This window comes from Myxine glutinosa, chromosome 14, assembly GCF_964187855.1.
Source record: "Myxine glutinosa chromosome 14, kmMyxGlut1.1, whole genome shotgun sequence".
Lineage (NCBI taxonomy): Eukaryota > Metazoa > Chordata > Myxini > Myxiniformes > Myxinidae > Myxine > Myxine glutinosa.
Window position 1 is genome coordinate 74,100,441 of NC_136274.1, and position 19,898 is coordinate 74,120,338.

Genomic DNA, 19,898 nt, shown 5'->3' on the forward strand with positions numbered 1-19,898 from the left:
CCCAATTTGTTTTCAATGTTCGTCTTTCATTAATCATCCACTTTCTAAACTCCCCTCTTGCCCCTCCCATCCAAATCACTCCCCTTGCACCTACACTCCTAAACTCCCCCCTTGCCCTGCCACTCTTAAACTCCCCCCCTACCCCTCCACTCCTGAACTCCCCCCTTGCCCTTCCACTCCTGAACTCCCCCCTTGCCCTTCCCCTCCTAAACTCCCCCCTCACTCCTCCCCTTCAAAACTCCCCCCCAACCCCTCCCATTCAAATCTCCCCCCATACCATTCCTCTCCAATTCTCCCTCCTCCCCCCTCCTCCTCAAAGCTGCCTCCTCCCCACTTCGTCTCCCTTCTATCTCATACCTCCACCCCCCCCCAACCTTCTTCTTTCCTCTGCCCCCCCCTCAAACAACCCCTCTCTGTGCCTCATCCCTTCACCATCAAACCTTTCATCCTCCTCATCCTTCCCTTTCTTGGAACTCTTCTGCAATCGTTGACACACTAACAACTGCTCTCCCTACCTCCCCCTCTCATCCTTCATCTTACCCTACTCCTCCCCTCCCCTGTCCTGTACCCGATGCTCCCCCTCTCTCTTCATTAACGGTATGGACCTCAAACATCCGGGGCCTTCGCTCAAACCTGACTGATCTCTCCATACAGGTTGCTTCTGACAATCCAGACTTGATCTGCTTAACAGAGACTTTCCTCCTTCAAGATGTCTCTGATTCCTTAATATCTCTTTCTGGTTACTCCCTCCTCCGGTATGATAGACCTGAGCCTCGGCCTGGTGGTGGGGTGGCTATCTTTATCAAAAACTCTCTTCCTCACTCTCCTTGCACTGCCCTCTCTCCTCCTCACCCCCAGGAGTACCTCTGGCTACGGCTTCCTCTCCGCTCCCACCTTTTGTTCATATGTGTTCTGTACCGTCCCCCAAACAGTGATGACTCCATCTACATTTCACTGTCTGACAACATGGACCAACTTCTATCCACTCATCCCAACTCTCTCTTCCTCATATGTGGTGACTTCAATTGTCATCATGCCACCTGGTTGGGTGTGGGTTCCTCTCTCACCAGTCATGGCACCTCAGCAAAGGACTTCTGTGACTCACTGGGATTGACACAATCTGTCAATTTCCCGACCTGGATCTCAGCCAATGGAGTATCTTCTCTTCTAGACTTGGTTATGACTAACTTCCCTGCTAATGTCTGCTGCTCTTCTTCTGCTCCAATCGGTTCTTCTGATCATGTGCTTGTCAAAGTGGACATCTCTCTGGCCATTCTCAGAGAGCCTCCTCAGCGTCGACGAGTCTGACATTTCACTCAGGCCGACTGGGACGGTCTTCAAGCAGCCATCAATCGTCTGGATTGGTCTCGCATCTCCACTGCCTCTGACATCAATTCTTCCTGGGAATTCTTCCAAAGCAAACTGATCTCTCTCATGCACAGATTTATCCCATCTCGCCTTCAGTTGTCTTACCCTTCCTCCCGTCCATGGTACACTGAATCTTGTGGTGAGGCAGTTGCCCTGAAACAACTTGCCTTTGCCTCTTGGAAGGCTAATCCAACTGAAGGAAATCTCAGTTCCTTCCACCAAGCTCGGAACAAGTGTGTGTCTACCCTCAGGAGTGCCAGGAAGCACTATCTCTCCTCACTCAAGAATGAACTCTCAAACCTGTCTCCTTCCTCCAAATCCTGGTGGCGTCTGGTCAAATCCGTTTCTGGTGTTTGTTCCCCCTCCATCCCCTCCCTTACCTCAAATGGCCACACAGTTGACATCGCACGTGACAAAGCCGAATGCCTCAACTCTGTGTTTGCCTCAAAATCCTTAGTCCCAAACCCATCTCTCTCTGTTCCCACCTTTCCCAGTCGAACCAAACTGCTCCTGGACTCTGTGACCTTCTCTCCTGACAAGGTGGAGGAGTTTTTGTCAAACCTCGACTCTGATTCTGCAACTGGACCAGATGGCATCAGCCCACGTGTCCTAAAATCCTGCTCTGCCGCTCTATCTCACCCTCTCTCTGTTCTTTTCACCCTATCTTTTGCTCAAGGTCATCTGCCAGCATCCTGGAAATCAGCAAACATTACCGCTTTACACAAAAAAGGTGCAAAAACAGATCCTTGCAACTACAGACCAATCAGCCTGCTCCCAATTATCAGCAAAGTCATGGAATCCATCATTGCTTCGGATATGAAATCTTTCCTCTTCTCCAATGGCTTGATCTCTGATCATCAATTTGGTTTCAGACCAGGTCACTCTACTCTGGACATGCTGCTTCTGCTGTCTCAACAATGGATGGAGGTCCTCAATGCCAAACAGGAAATCAGAGCTGTCTCCCTTGACATATCACGTGTCTTCGATACGGTCTGGCACCCAGCTCTGCTCACCAAACTCTCCTCCTATGGTATCCATGGAAATCTCCATGCATGGCTTGCGGACTTCCTCTCTGGTCGTAGTCAACGTGTGGCCCTGAATGGATTTCTCTCATCTCCCCTTCCCGTTCAGGCTGGAGTTCCCCAAGGCAGTGTGCTGGGCCATGTGCTTTTTCTGGTCTTTATCAATGATCTCTCCGACTCTCTGGAAAATCCTCTGTATCTCTTTGCTGATGACTCCACTCTCTGCCGCTCCATTCCTCTTCCCTCAGATCGGCAGTCTGCAGCCTCCTCACTCTCTGAAGACCTGGACAAAATCACAGACTGGTCAAACATGTGGAACATGTCTTTCAATCCTGACAAATCTCACACTCTTACTATGTCTCTCCGAAAAGATCGACTGGACAACCCTCCCATCTACTTTCTCAACAATCCTCTCCAAGAAGTTCTGTCGCTCAAGCTTTTGGGTCTCACCATCTGCCATGATCTTTCTTGGGAAAACCACATTTCCAAGCTGGCCTCCAAAGCCAGTCGCCGACTGGGCATCCTCCGTCGTGCGAAGTCCTTCCTAGGCACACCTGAGCTCCTCACCACATACAAGGCTTTCATCCGCAGCTCAATGGAATACTGTTCTCCCCTATGGGCTGGTGCTCCTGCCTCACACCTGGCTCGGCTTCACGCTGTTGAATCTAAAGCTTTCAGAATCATTGGAATCTCCCGCGATGAAGCTATCTCTGAGGGCCTTTCACTCACTCACCGCAGGCAGGTAGGTGGTCTTTCTGTCTTCTACCGACTCCTCTCCGGCCTTGCTCCCCCAGCTCTCTCTGTGCTCTGTCCCCCAAATATTCCTACAGGTCGCACAAGATCTGCCAGCCACCCTCTGATGGTTAAACTGCCGAAATCTCGGCTCTCTGCTCACCTTCACTCTTTCATTCCTCTTTTCTCCCGCCTCTGGAACAAACTCCCACACTCACTTCAATCACACTCCTCCCTCCAGGTCTTCAAAACAGCTGTTCACCACCATCTCTTATCTTCCCCCATCCAAAACCTTGATCTTTTCTACCCCCACTAATTCACCCCAGATCCACCTTGTTTGAAATTCCAACTTCTTTCCTGGAAGTCTTGGCAGTGTCCATATGTTTTATACCTCTCCCACCCCCCCCCCCCCCCTTCCCATGCCTCCCCCCCAAAGCCCTCTCCCTCCCACAGTTCTCTCGAAGTCTCCATGTCTCTCGGTCCCTGCTCAAATGTTGTGTTTGTGTCCTTCCCCCTCTCTCCCCATCTTGTCTACCGCTCCCGATGTTATTTGTTTTGTGTGTCTGTTTGTCTTTCTGTGTGATTAATGTTCGCTCTTTCACGAGCCTCGATCTTGTATACAAAAAAACAAACAAAAAAAAAAAAAACTGTGACCGAGAGCATCATCTGTGAGAAGGCACGAGACATTTACGGGGATTTGGTGCAGCAGACGGCGGGAACATCAACGGACGAGGCATTGGAAGAGTCATTCAAAGCCAGTCGGGGATTGTTTGATAATTTTAAGAAGAGGACCAGCATTCACTCCGTCGTCAGGCATGGTGAGGCAGCAAGCTCGGATGTGAAGGCAGCTGAAGATTTTATTATAACTTTTGCCGAACTGATAGAAGCCGAAGGATACATCCCCCAGCAAATCTTCAACTGTGACGAGACAGGGCTCTTCTGGAAAAAGATGCCGAGGAGGACGTATATAACGGCAGAGGAGCAGAGCATGCCAGGCCACAACTTGTTCAGAGTGCCGGCGATAGCTCGCCTTCTCTTTGTGGAAGACACGGTGAGATCCTTAACATCCAACAACTAATGGGACGCAAACGGGGCGCCCAGTTTAGCGGTACACACATTGATGAATCACCCTGCCTGTGAAACACCGACATGACAGGTTATAGCTGGGACGGGATTCAAACCCAGGCTGGACAGTTTAGAGTCAAGTGTGCGTACCTCCAGTCCAGGCCATCCTGCCAACTTGTATGCTGCATACAGGTGAAATATAAAGCTCGAGATATTTATATATATATATTTCAAAAATAATTGGTGTGGTTTTTGGGGGGCTGGAACGGATTAATAGCATTTCAATTCATTTTAATGGGGAAATTTAATTTGAGAAACGAGCAAATTGAGTTACGAGCTCGGTCACAGAACGAATTAAACTCGTAAGTCAAGGTTTCACTGTATATGTAAACAAGCAATGGAGGCCATTTTGAAAAATGGCCGCCATTGTTATCACAGGACAAATGTGCGATGGCCCGATAGCCAAATATCTTCCTTAGGGCATACCCTAACTGTGTGCCAACTCTCGTGCTTGTATCATCAAGGTCACAATTCTCCCAAATATTTCACCTATCTGCCGTACGACAAGTTTTTCTGGGTCTTCCCCGTCCTCTACTTCCTCCTACATTAATTTCGATCACTCTTCTCAACCAGTCACTTTCATCCTTCCTCAACATATGACCAAACCATTTCAACCTGTATCTCTTCACAGCATCCATCACAGGCTCTAATCACATCATCTTTCGCAATTCATCATTTGTCTTCCTCTCTCTCAACAATACTCCATACATCCACCGAATCATTCGCATATCCGCCCTTTCCAGCCTTCATTGCTGCTCTACGTTCATTAACCATGCCTCGCTCCCATAAGTCGTAACACTTCTCACACATGCAGCATACACCTTTCCCTTCAGCTTCAATGACACTCCCTTCCTCGTCAGCACGCCACTCAGTTCCCGAAACTTCTTCCATGCACATCTCACTGGAGCAACCGTTGCTGAGTCAGATCCACCTTCTCCATTCAGCATGTCTCCGAGGTAGCAAAATGTTTTCACACCTTCCATCTTCCCGCCGTCTCCAAGATCCAACTCAACATTTCCTCCATCTGCAGCTCCCTCTGTGCACACCTTACACTTGAATGTAGATGCCACACTGGTTAATGACCCTCTCAGGCCACTACATTTTTGATGATCCCACTCAGCGCACATTGTACATTGAATGGAGTTCACTCCGACACCCTTCCTGCACACAGCGCACGGCCACTTCCCAGTTATTTCCACCTCACCACATGCTTTACCACTTGCCATCACCTTTGTCTTTCCGATATTCACCTTCAGACTTTTTGTGGGTGTGTGATGAGGACGAATCGTTTCGATTTTGTTGAAGATCTGAATATGGATTCGGATACGAGAATTATTTAATCTTTAAGTGATTCTTCACCATGGAGAGATCGGGTGAAAAGTGATATATAACATGATATTTAAAAAAGTTATGGACCAATTATGACTACACTTGGTGGACGAGTTGGTGTGGTGACAATAACAAGCCGTTTAGATTTTGTTTCATGTACGAATCCAGATCCATCAACCTGAGTCAACCCTTGTGTTGGGCTAGCGGCTAGGGTGCCAGCCTAGGATCCTAGGATCCTGGGTTCGAATCCCGGTCGATCGCTGAATTAACGCCAGGGGGGTTGACTCAGCCTGTCATCCTTCCGAGGTCGGCAAATTGAGTACCAGTTCACTGGTAATTCCCTGTTTGTCGTTAAAGGTGGCAAAAAGGGTTGGCGTCAGGAAGGGCATCCGGCCGTAAAACATTGCTTCAAAAAGGGGACCAAAAAAACAACAACAACCACGGTTCCCGAAAAAGGCCAAACCCCGCTTCGCGGGGAAAAATGGCCTCTAAAGGTGCTTTTTTTTTTTTTTTTTTTTTTTTTTTTTTACGAATCCAGATCCAGCCTATGGGTGGGGTACAAGGCATAAACTGTTCAGCCTGGCGGAGGTATGCACTCAACCGAGCTAGTTTTCTGTTACCATGATGACTTGTGAACCGCTGAAGGAATTTTAAGTAAACTTGGCACAAGTATGGACTGTAATCCAAAGATTAACTCATGCAATTTGGCGTTCAACAGGTCAAAGATTTTGTGCACTTTGAAAATCATTTTGCAGACCATAACTCGAGTTGGAAGCATCTTGTATTAATGTTTTTTTTTTTTTTTTGTTGTTTGTTTTTTTACTGTCGTGTTTTCTCTCGTGACCATTGATCTCAATTAAAGGTCACATGAAAAATTTATCGTAACAGTGGGTTCACATCCAAAGCAGGAGAAGGCATATATCCATCAATGCATTCCCATCAAATTATATTTTCTATTTGCTTATGAATCTTGTTTGAATCTCTCCATTTATCTCCTCTGGGGTGTCACCTTCATCCAGGTAATCACTTTGATCTGCATTGCGGTATGGATGATCAACATTGGACACTTTAATGATCCAGTTCACGGCGGCTCATGGATGCGTGGAGCAATATACTATTTCAAGATCGCTGTGGCTCTGGCCGTAGCTGCCATTCCAGAAGGCCTGCCTGCTGTGATCACCACGTGCCTAGCGCTGGGCACACGTAGAATGGCCAAGAAGAACGCCATTGTGCGCAGCCTGCCGTCTGTGGAAACACTGGGCTGTACGTCTGTTATCTGCTCTGACAAGACTGGGACCCTAACCACCAATCAGATGTCTGTACATAAGGTGAGAATTACTGAGGTTTCGTTGTGGTTCTTCATGAAACTATTTGGATTTAAAGTTGTCAGCAAAGCTTCAACAGTTTGGCTTATCGGTTGATGATATTACAGGGGAAATATTGGTGATAAAAGGTTAACAATTGATTTGTATCTTTCCATTAATTACATTGTATTTTGGGCATTTTCTTCTTTTATTATAATGCACACAATTGGGCATTCAGAGGAACAACACGTCACCTGGAAGTTCCAGTTATGTGTTGTTGATCTCTTGAATTTTTGAAAGGATTGCTTTCCTCCTGATGGGTTTTCTGGTTTGATCTCTCATAAAACTTGATCCTGCAACAGATTCTCTCATGATTGGAACTGTGCAGTTTTATTTTGGAAATTATATCCTGTGACATGGTTATCAGATTTATCGAATGTACATGGACGTTCACTTGGGCAGGCGTGGCAGATACAATGGCATCTGTTTCTGGTCTGCTGTCTGGTAATTGTCTCAACCTCATCTGTGAGAGTATGCCTGTTGAGGTTACGGTTCATGGAGGGTTTGAGGTTTTGCTCATTATAATGAGGATCATTACACCATTTGTTGCATTAGAAGATGCTTAGATGGATAAACCAATAAAGCATTATTCCTTTTCAGCAAAGGATTTCTGTAACTCCATGGGATTGACTCAATCTGTGAACGTTCTGACCCAGATTTCTCCCAATGACAAATACTCCCATCTAGAGGTCGTGATGATAAGCTTTCCCTTAAATATCTTCAGGTCCTGTTGATTAATCTGATCATATACTTCCGAGGGTCAACATCACTCTTGCTATGTTCAGAGAGCCGCTTCAGTGCCGGCGAGTCTGGCAGTTCACTCAGGGAGATTGGCAGGAACTGCAACGTTCAGTTTTTTCAACAGCCTCGTATCAGATTATGGATTTGGATTTAGACCAGGTCACTCTACCTTGGCCATGCTGCATCTACTCTCCCAATAATGTATGGAGCCCTCAATATTAGACATGAGATCGTCTGGCATCCTGCCTTGCTCTCCAAACTCTCTACCCATCTCCACACATTGGTTACTGACTTCCTGTACACATGTACCCAACGTGTGGCCCTTAACGGAATCCTTTCATCTCCTCTCCCCATTAAGACTGGAGTACTTTAAGGCAGTGTTCTTGGCCCAGTCCTATTCCTAATCTCCATCAATGATCTCTCTGACTCTGAAAAACCCCCTTTATCTATTTGTTGATGACTCTGCCCTCTGCCATGACATCCTTCATACCTTATCCTTCAGACAGGCAGGCTGCAGCCTCTTCCCTCTCTTCAGGCCTTGACAAAATCACAAACTGGTCAAACAATTGGAATATGTCTTTTAATCCTGACAAATCTTTCACTCTCACTATCTTAAAGATATCCTGACATCTATCTCACTCTCACTCTCACTATCCTGACAAATCTTGAAGTCCCTCCAAAAAGACTGTCTGGACAACCCTCCCATCTACTTTCTCAACAATATTCTTGAGGAAATTAAGTCATTCAAACTCCTGGTTCTCGCTACCAGCCATGATTTTTCTTGGGCAAACCACATTTCTAAGTTGTCCTCCAAAGCCAGTTGCCAACTGGGCATCGTCTATCGTGCAAAGTCCATCTTTGGCACACCTGAACTCCCATTCACCGACGAGGTCAAGGTCTTCATCCACAGCTTTATGGAGTATGGTTCTCCCCTCTGGGCTGGTGCCCTGTCTTACACTTTGCTCAGCTTGACACCTTGGAAACCAAGGCCTTTAATAAGACTAATTTCCTTGGATACAGGACTATAAAGATTATTATTATTAAGATTACTGGAATCCTCCATGCTAAAGCGGAGTCAATAGTCCGAGATGTTGGTCCACCAGTAAACAGATCTTGTGTTCAAAAGAAACAGCTCAAAAATCTTGCAAGTTCACCAGGCATGACATTGAGGTTGTTTGTAAGATACTGGGCAGTTGGTGGCCATGGCAGCATGCTAGATTCCACGAAAGTACTTAAGATTATTTTGTGCAATGCCAAAGCCACTTCTTTGATCGGGTCGGCAGTTCCAAGTTGATAAGCGCGCTTCACTGCGGTTCTGATGGCGACCTCAGAGCTGTAAACCAGGTAGGTCTCAAATTCAAAATCAACTTGCTTCCATAAACTTCACTACCCTGTAGTTTATCATTGAGTTTTCCACTGCTGTAGTTATTGTTTGGAAACTTTGTGGTTTCCATGCTTGATTATGAACAAGTCACATGGGTCGGTTAGCTTCACAACTTGCTTTTGAGGAAATTTGTTAGCGTTGATTACTTCACATAGCTCATGAAACACTTATTCATGTACCTGTTGAAGCTGAATTTGTTGGACTAGTTTCGTCTCATTTTCACTCTTCCACCAGAGTGGGTCTGCAACATATTTCCTGTGACAACTTCTGTGGTACTGTGCTTCGCAAGCAATCTTCTAATCCAAAGCAAAGAGGTCCAAAACACTGATAAGTCTCTGGGCAATGGTTCTCCTTGTATGCAGTGGGTATTACTTCACCGGTGTCTTCCATTCTTGATGCAGAGCCTGGTGGTTGTGCGAGTCGTCGGAGTCGTATTTTGTGCAGACATGTAGTCTTTCTTCAGCATATGTTGTTTCAGAGAAGAATGTGAAATGTTCACACATGAAAGCACTGAAGTGAAGCACGCAATCTTCTTTCTTTGTAGACCTCAAAGTCTTCACTGTCCCTGTGCTTTCTCCTCATTTCTGGTTGATCCATTATTCAGCTTTGGACGGTATCGGTCAACGTCATCTGTAGGAATTGAAGTGAATGTACCTTTTCTCATCGGGGACCTCAAAATGAACAATAAAATATTACTCATGTAAAGTTAGAGTGTAATAGGTGAACTCTGAACCCCCATCGCCCGTAGATTGCAAAGTCATTTGCTAGGATCCACGATGTAGATAAACTGCGTGATTATGTCATCCTAATACCTTGGCTGTGCACACTGGAAAATATCAAGCTATCAAATTTGGTCTCGACACTTTACCAAGTGATCCCTCTAATATATGCAGGAAATAAAACAGTAAGCTTACTTCATGTTATATATAAATAATCAGAACAAGTCCTATTAATTTGATTGAGAAATTCGATTTAATGTTTGCTTTGATTATAATTTATCAATGTGAGTGCATGACTTCTGTTCAGATGAAAATCCATCAGAAATGCGCATTTGATACACCATTGAACAGGCAATTGAATAACCTTTGAAATGATATACAACGTTCAACAAACATGTTCAAACTGAGACAGGAGTCTGCTGAGCAACCATACCCCCAAAATTACAGGGGATGTAATCGCTTCACATGATTATGGGTACCTATCAACAGTGTCTAAAGTACAATTTTATCCCAATATATTGCATGTTAACATCTTTTTTTTCTCACCCAGGACATCCCATGTAAAAATATACCAACCAAGTAGAGTACCCCGAGAGGGTGGGGGTGAGGGGGGGGAGAAGGGGGAGGGGGGGGGGTAAGGGTCGAGGATGCACATCAGCCCACGAGCTACATTTATTGGTTCAAAAATAAGAAGTAGAAGCTCTATCAGGAAGTGTGGGGGGAAAAGGTGCCTCTACCTGATGGATGGGATGGGGGAGAGAGATTTTGGGTTAGACAAAGAAATAGGATTGAGGGAGGGTAGAGAAAATGTGTGGATTAGAGAAAGAAAATGGGATGGGTGTAGGGTGATGAGGATGAGGAAGGTAATGGGGTGGAGGGGTTAAACCTTTTTTTGCATCCCTATTTATGTAGATGTCTCCACAATGAAACCAGAGTGAAATAGGCCAGCATTATTAATTTGATTTATTTGTACACCCTCCCACTTGAGCTGTGCCTGCCCTCATAATGATCCAAGTATTTTGCAGGTCCATCTCCTTTCCAGGCTTCCCCTGAAATGCTCTCATTTCTGTTCCCCTAAGCAAAACCATTTAACTATAGATTTATGGCTATCTGATGCTACGAGAGAGACGACAGTTGGCTTAAATTGTTTTTTAAATGTCTTTAAGGTAAGGGAAAATTGCATGCCAGCCAGTGTACTTGCATTACATAAATAACAAGAAAGAGCAATCAGAGATTGCAGACCCTTGCCCAGACTTTTTTAGTGGTTTTTAAGGCTTTTGTGTTAAAACAAATATGGTGGCCGAACCACGTGACCGATGACGTCATCGTTATTTTATTTTTTTCTCCACCCCTCGATGACGCTCAAAAAATTTCATAGTTGATCGGATGAAGTTTTGTACTTGTCGAATTAAGACGTCATAATGGAGGCACCTATGACATCATCATTAACATATTTTATTCCCCATGGAGAATTCCTTACAATGAGCCATGTCTCAATTTTTCTATGGAGCGCTTTTGGAGATATCGAGGTGCAAAGTTTTTTGTTTTTTCCAAGATGGCGCCCATACCACGTGACCTATGACGTCATAATTATCATTAAGCAATTCTACAGGAGGAAATGGTGAAAATTCCCTGTCAATCGGACCAACGGTTGCAGAGAAAATCATATTTATTCTGTGCGGACAAACAAACAGACAGATGAAAAATCACTCATAGAGCGACACTTGGCAAAACAGAACAAAGTGCAATGGCACTCAGTAGAGCATGCTTTTGACCTCAAAAATAATTATTGGTTGAATTCAGTGACCTGATATACAAATAGTCTTCAAAGTTGATGATAATCGGATGAAAATTGACAATTTTAGAAATTTGGCCTAAGTTGGCCTTTTGGCCTATGTTAACCTCAAAAATAGTTTGTGGTTGAATTCAGTTAGCTGCAATGAAAATCATATTCAAATTTCAAGTCAATTGGATGAAAATTTAGGATTTTAGAAATTTGAAAAAAAGTGGTTGACGCTTAGCCCTATGTTGACCTTTTGGTCTATGCTGATCTCAAAAAAAGTTGGTAGTTGATTTACGTTTATTAATATGAAAATTCCAAATCAATCGGATGAAAATTGAGGATTTTAGAAATTTGAATTTGTTGTTGACCGTTGGCTTATGTGGACCTTTTGACCTCAAATATATAGGATTTTGTCAGTCCACGAACTCTGTCATTTGGTGAAGTTTCGTGAAGATCGGTTTGAAATTGTGACCTGCAGGCAAGTATAAGTGAGCGGACAGACAAATGAAAAATCACTCACAGAGTGACACTTGGCAAAAGATAACAAAGTAGAATGGCACTTAGTAGAGCATCGTTTTGACCTCACAAATAATTGGTGGTTGAATTCTGTGACCTGATATGCACATCGTCTTCAACGTTTAAGTTAATCAGATGAAAATTGACAATTTTAGAATTCTGGCCTATGTTGACCTTACGACCTTTGCTGATCTCAAAAATAGTTGGTGGTTGAATTCAGTTAGCTGATATGAAAATCCTATGCAAATTTCAAGTCAATCCGATGAAAATTGAGGATTTTAGGGATTTGAAAAAAGTGGTTGACCTTGTAACCTATGTTGACCTCAAAATAGTTGGTTGAATTCAGTTAGCTGATCTGAAAATCCTATTCAAATTTCAAGTCAATGAGATGAAAATTAAGGATTTTAGAAATTTGAAAAAAAGTGGTTGACCCGTGGCCTATGTTGACCTTTTGATCTCAAAAATATATAGGATTTTGTCGGACCACGAACTCCACCATTTGGTGAAGTTTTGTGAAGATCGGTTTAAAATTGCGACCTGCAGGCAAGTATGAGTGAGCGGACAGACAAAAAACAAAAAATCCGAATGCCTCAACTCTGTGTTTGCCTCAGTCTTTAGTCCCAAACCCATCTCTCTCTGTTCCCACCTTTCCCAGTCGAACCCAACTGCTCCTGGACTCTGTGTCCTTCTCTCCTGACAAGGTGGAGGAGTTTTTGTCGAACCTCGACTCTGATTCTACAACTGGACCAGACGGCATCAGCCCACGGGTCCTAAAATCCTGCTCTGCCGCTCTATCTCACCCTCTCTCTGTTCTTTTCACCCTCTCTTTTGCTCAAGGTCATCTGCCAGCATCCTGGAAATCAGCAAACATTACCGCTTTACACAAAAAGGTGCAAAAACAGATCCTTGCAACTACAGGCCAATCAGCCTGCTCCCAATTATCAGCAAAGTCATGGAATCCATCATTGCTTCGGATATGAAATCTTTCCTCTTCTCCAATGGCTTGATCTCTGATCATCAATTTGGTTTCAGACCAGGTCACTCTACTCTGGACATGCTGCTTCTGCTTTCTCAACAATGGATGGAGGTCCTCAATGCCCAACAGGAAATCAGAGCTGTCTCCCTTGACATATCACGTGCCTTCGATACGGTCTGGCACCCAGCTCTGCTCACCAAACTCTCCTCCTATGGTATCCATGGAAATCTCCATGCATGGCTTGCGGACTTCCTCTCTGGTCGTAGTCAACGTGTGGCCCTGAATGGATTTCTCTCATCTCCCCTTCCTGTTCAGGCTGGAGTTCTACAGGGCAGTGTTCTGGGCCCTGTGCTTTTTCTGGTCTTTATCAATGATCTCTCCGACTCTCTGGAAAATCCTCTCTATCTCTTTGCTGATGACTCCACTCTCTGCCGCTCCATTCCTCTTCCCTCAGATCGGCAGTCTGCAGCCTCCTCACTCTCTGCAGACCTGGACAAAATCACAGACTGGTCAAACAAGTGGAACATGTCTTTCAATCCTGACAAATCTCACTCTCTGACTATGTCTCTCTGAAAAGATCGACTGGACAACCCTCCCATCTACTTTCTCAACAATCCTCTCCAAGAAGTTCTGTCGCTCAAGATTTTGGGTCTCACTATCTGCCATGATCTTTCTTGGGAAAACCACATTTCCAAGCTGGCCTCCAAAGCCAGTCGCCGACTGGGCATCCTCCGTCGTGCGAAGTCCTTCCTCAGCACACCTGAGCTCCTCACCACATACAAGGCTTTCATCCGCAGCTCAATGGAATACTGTTCTCCCCTATGGGCTCCTGCCTCACACCTAGCTCGGCTTCACGCTGTTGAAACCAAAGCTTTCAGAATTATTGGAATCTCCCGCGATGAAGCTATCTCTGAGGGCCTTTCACTCACTCACCGCAGGCAGGTAGGTGGTCTTTCTGTCTTCTACCGACTCCTCTCCGGCCTTGCTCCCCCAGCTCTCTCTGTGCTCTGTCCCCCAAATATTCCGACAGGTCGCACAAGATCTGCCAGCAACCCTCTGATGGTTAAACTGCCGAAATCTCGGCTCTCTGCTCACCTTCACTCTTTCATTCCTCTTTTCTCCCGCCTCTGGAACAAACTCCCACACTCCCTTCAATCCCACTCCTCCCTCCAGGTCTTTAAAACAGCTGTTCACCACCATCTCTTATCTTCCCCCATCCAAAACCTTGATCTTTTCTACCCCTGCTAATTCACCCCAGATCCACCTTGTTTGAAATTCCAACTTCTTTCCTGGAAGTCCTGGCAGTGTCCATATGTTTTATACCTCTCCCAACCCCCCTCCCCCTTCCCATGCCACCCCCCCCCCAAAGCCCTCTCCCTCCCACAGATCTCTCGATGTCTCCATGTCTCTCGGTCCCTGCTCTCAAATGTTGTGTTTGTGTCCTTCCCCCTCTCTCCCCATCTTGTCTACCGCTCCCGATGTTATATGTTTTATGTGTCGGTTTGTCTTTCTGTGTGATTAATGTTCGCTCTTTCACGAGCCTCGATCTTGTATACAAAAAAAACCAAAAAAAAAACCACAAACTGGAGTGATCAACATACTTGTCCAAAAAATTTTTTTTTTTTCAAGTAACAAACGGACCCAAATGCAATACCCTCTCCTCTGGCGAGGGTAACTGAATGGTATTCATATAATACTTGCCCTGTGCAGTAAACCTGGTGCGAGTCAACTCTTGTGTTTTTGAAGGGTTTTTTTTCTTTGATCCAATATGGCTGCCAGAACACGTGAGCGGTGACATCATGAATTTATATTCTCTTATATAATTGTTGTCTTGATCATGCTCAATCAATTTCAAACTGATCAGACTAAGTATTGTCCCAGTTGAATTATGATGTCATAATTAAGGCACCAATGACGTCATGGTTAACAACACTTATTCCACTTCCGGAGTTCTTTACAACGAGCTACATTTCAACATTTTTCAGTTTTTCCAAGATGGTGCCTGTACCACGTGACCTATGACATCATAATTATCATTAAAATATTCTACGGGAGGAGACGCACCTTTGGTGAAAATTTTGTCAATCAGACCAACAATTGTAGAGAAAAAAAAATTATACTGATCGCATCAAGCGTTGTACTTGTCGAATTATGACATCATAATTAAGGTACAAATGACATAATCATTAACATATCTTATTCCCCATGAGGAGTAGTTAACAACACACCACGTTTCAATTTTTTTTCCATCTAGCGGTTTCGGAGATATAGAGGTGAAAACTTTTTCCAAGATCTCGGTCGTCCCACATGACCTAAGACGTCATAATTATCATTTAAAAATTATACAGGAGGAGGCGCTCTTATGGTCAAAATTCCGTGTCCATCAGACCAACGGTTGCCGAGAAAATGAATCTTTAAAAAAAATGCAGACATGCACTTATGTATGCCACACGTACTACTAAGCCTGCTTTTCGCTTCGCGAGTGCAGGTTAACTCAAAAACATCACAAAATGTCGAGACCAAAATGTCCACGTACCCTTTGTACTCAAATTAACCTTGACGAAAACTGCTAAAAACTTGAACAGTAGAAGGGCACTCGGTAGAGCGCATAGCTTCGCCACGCCCTGAACCAAAATTTAATCTGCTTGTTCTTGTCACCTAAGCAACTCATCCACCAAGTTTTGTCATAACTCGTCCATAACTTTTTGACATATGCTTTACGTATATAGTTTTTGGCCCAATCCCTCAATAGTGAAGAAACACTGAAAATTAAAAAAAATTCTCCTATCTGGATCTGGATTCAGATCTTCGCCAAAATGAAATAAATTCGTGCTCGTCACACACCCACCCTGTTCACCAAGTTTCTTCCGAATCCGTCCATAACTTTTTGAGATATCCTGCTATGTATCATATTTTTGGTTTTGGTGAAAGACCTGTGGGATATTTTATGTCCACCACAGACCTTGGCTCCATTTTGTGCAAAATGGAAGACTATTTGAATCTTTTTGCGACGAATTTCCATTCTTGCTTTTCAGATGTTTGTTCTTGAGAAGGTTGAGGGAGAGCACTGCAGCTTTCATGAGTTCACCATCACGGGCTCGACATATGCTCCGGAAGGGGAAGTGTAAGTGCCCTGTAAAAATACCTGTCCTATGAAACACTTTAATTTTGGTTAGTTTTGTTCATAGGATACACAAATGTACGATTTTAATGGAGACCGTAGTATCTGTGTCGGAGTGGCGACGCATCGTAACCCGAGTCATAGAAACTGTTTTAGCAGCACTGACGCACTGGAGAGCATGGTTCAGCATCTGATCTGATTCGTAGTGTTGTAATCAATAGTATTTCTGCTGCAACTTCCCAAACTGTACTCTGGCAGCATAGCTTCATCTTCATTCATTCACAGGAACTAATGGATGAAGATGCACCCCGTTACTGCATTCTTTGCAGGCTTTTATTTTAATACCAGATTTGCTCACGATGTACATTTTGTGCCTGCTATTAGGGAGGGAATGGGGTACTAACTGCTTTCCTAAAGCAATAAACAATTTGCTCATTGCAAAACATTTGCTTTTGGTTTGTTTTTGTTTATTATCCCTCCATTCAATTCCATATTTGCGCGTTGTTTTTCATTCTTATAAACTAACAAAAGTATCCAACAACTAGTCAAAAAATTAAAGTGGAGCATTTTTATTTTTATGGCCCAGAAAATAGCTTTGATTTAACATTCACTGCTTGTTTGAAAGTGCAGCTCGCTACATACAATTACCATCGGCTTTCTTAGGCACGTTTGTAGTGATGCATGTTCAAGCTCGTCTGTGAAATGTATTTGCCATGAAAATGATAAATGCGCTCTATGGAGTATGTGGTTGAAACAAAGTATAAGGGTAATTTTACTGCAAATCGGTGTGAATAATAACAATATATTTATTTTATTTTAAAGGAATTCTCAAAATATTAAGTTCCACCTTTGGTCAAGGTTGAGGAATGAAGTGTGCTTCACTTACCTGTTGAACATCTTGTCATTTGACAGGTTCCTGGACGACAAGCTAGTGCAGGCTGGAAAGTATGACGGTTTGGTGGAACTGGCCACAATCTGTGCACTTTGCAATGATTCGTCACTAGACTACAATGAGGTCTGTCGCACGATGTTCTCCTTTATTATGCCACGCTTATTGAAAAAAAATCGCACCTGTGTCCGAAGGAAGCGGTTCTGTTTGGCAATTTAGGATTAAAATGCTTGCCCTTTAGAACAATAGAATTGCCCTTTAGAATTACACTTTAGAATTACCCTTTAGAATTACCCTTTAGAATTACACTTTACCCTTTAGAATTTCCCTTTAGAAACCCCCTTTAGAATTTCCCCTTTAGAATTTCCCCTTTGGAATTTCTCTTTGGAATTTCCCTTTGGAATTTGCCTTTAGAATTAAACTTTAGAATCAAACATGGTGGGCTAGAAAGGTTCTTCTTCTTCTTCATTTTGATGGATGGAAGGAAGGACACAGCCAAATATTGAAGCAGCTTCACCTCTTAAAAATCGGGGAGATATTGTAATTGGCTCCTGTCGGTCTGTCCATCAGTCTGTCACGCTATCTCCTCCTAGACGGTGGTGCAGAAATTCACCAAACTTGGTAATTATGATCACCACATGGCAAGAAAGTGCAAGAGCGGTAACATTTTTAGTCCCACCCCCTGGGGTGGGGGTCATTCAGTCGAATACCAGAAATGCAATTACGGGCACATTTTGAAACATTTAAAAAATAAAACTTTGTATATACAATCAACTTTGGAAGAGCATTAAATATGCTACGACTTTTGTTGTATTTCACCTGTGGTTCATGTTCAAATACAATGTTAAATCATGATTGTATTGAGTTATCAAACCAGTGAACCATCAGGTGTCATCATCTGTTCACTTCCGGATTCTGGAGCAAGGTCCGTGTCGATTACATTTCAAAATCATGATTGTATTGAGGAATTTTTGAAACCTCCTACCCACCCGCTAGGACCCCAAAACGTTCTACAGAAGGTTATTATATTTCCTTTTAGTAAAATATGCAACTGTAATGGTTACTAAATGCTGTCCCCCTGTTATGTGACCAGATCCTCAGCTCTGCTTTCTTTTATTTTTGTTAAATTTTTTTTATTTTTATACAAACTTGAGGCTCGTGTAAGAGCCAACACATAAAACACAAAAATATAAACAGAAACACACATGAAACATAATAATAAAGGGAGCGGGAGAGAAGGGGATGTACAACAATAGTGGAGAACAGGGACATTGGGAGATCTATGGAAGAGAGAGGGCTGGGGCGGGGTACACGGGAAAAACAAGATGGACACTACGAGCACTTTCAGGAAAGAAAACGGAATTTGAAAAAGGTGGATTTGGGGTATTTTAAAGGGGGTAGAAAAGATCAAGGTTTTGGATGGGTGAAGATAAGAAATGGTGGTGAACAGCTGTTTTAAAGACCTGGTGAGAGGAGTGGGATTGAAGAGTGTGGGAGTTTGTGTCAGATGCAGGAAAAAAGAAGAATGAAAGAGTGAAGGTTTGTATGAAGAGTGAAGGTTTGTATGAAGAGTGAAGGTTTGTATGAAGAGTGTAGGTTTTTGATGTACGTTTGTGGGGCCATACAAACAGCCAAACTTTTTTTTTTAAGGTTATTGTTTATTAAGCAAAATACATTGATGAAACAGCAATAATCATGACATGTACACATATTAGTGCCTGTAGGTGGGTTTTCATCACGGTTCACTTTAAATACAGTTCCTCGCTATAAGCGCTCCCAGTTAATGCGTTTTCACTGACGCAATGAATAAAGTTTTAATATACAGTACATCATGTATTTTCGCTGATGTGCATTTTTTTCCACCGATGCGTCTTAAGTGGTAGCATATGTGCTGCGACGGACTATGATAACAGAAGGAGAAGCATATGTGCACTGAATGATGGAAGGTCATTTTGCCATTGTAAAACAAAGATTATGAATATAATACAGCACTATCGTATTGTAAATTAACTCGGTAGGGTGCCATTAAAGGGTTTTTATTTTTAATCTGCACGTCGTACATACTTCAGAGCACACGACTTTGGATGGCATAATCGACTGGTGTGAAGTAACTTTTGTTTCGTAATTTTCGTAAAACTTTCCTCGAAGTGGAATACAAGTGGAAAATGACTTGTATCTACTCCATTAGGCACTCGTGGAAAGAGACCCACCATTCTATTAGTTTAGCTCCTCACTCGTACGTCTTCAGGCCTCGACACACTTGCGTGCAGTACTGCACTCAATTATTTTTCTATTTCGATGTATTTATGGTGGGTATTCAATTAATTATACATTTATTGATGTGCTGTATTGATTTACCGATTGTTTTGCCTCTTGAATTCTGTTAGATTGTGTTTGGTCCTGTAAGGTGTCCGAACATCAATCCCCCAGGAACGCATCTTCAATGTATCACACTGTGTCTCCAGGGAAATATTTTTCGCTACACGCATTTTCACTATAATGTGCACTCTACATTTGTGGAACGCATCTAGTTTGTATTGCGAGGAGTGCCAGTACTCTCAATTACAAGCCTAAGATAACCGAAGGAGAAGCACAAGTAATAAGGAGCTTGACAATTTTGTTTGAACCTGACTGCATTGTAGGATTTTGTTTTCATAAGGCAGACATATACAGTCGTGGCCAAAAATATTGGCACCCTTGCACTTTTTCAAATAATGCACCGTTTCTTCCAGAAAATTGTTGAAATTTACAAATCTTTTGGAATCCACGTATGTATTTCTTTGGTTTGCAATGGAACAAAACAAAAAAAGCTGAAAAAAATTACTAAAT

General features: G+C 43.4%; 1 protein-coding gene across 2 annotated transcripts in view; it reads left to right on the forward strand.

Annotated features, from left to right (window-relative positions):
* The window catches only part of LOC137439908 (sarcoplasmic/endoplasmic reticulum calcium ATPase 2), a 119,085-nt gene that overhangs the window by 69,985 nt on the left and 29,202 nt on the right, over positions 1-19,898 (forward strand). For both annotated transcript variants that reach the window (XM_068136134.2, XM_068136133.2), the window contains exons 9-11: positions 6,596-6,904; positions 16,095-16,183; positions 17,093-17,195. In XM_068136134.2, the coding sequence (XP_067992235.1) occupies positions 6,596-6,904; positions 16,095-16,183; positions 17,093-17,195 (501 nt within the window). The remainder of the gene's footprint in view (positions 1-6,595; positions 6,905-16,094; positions 16,184-17,092; positions 17,196-19,898) is intronic.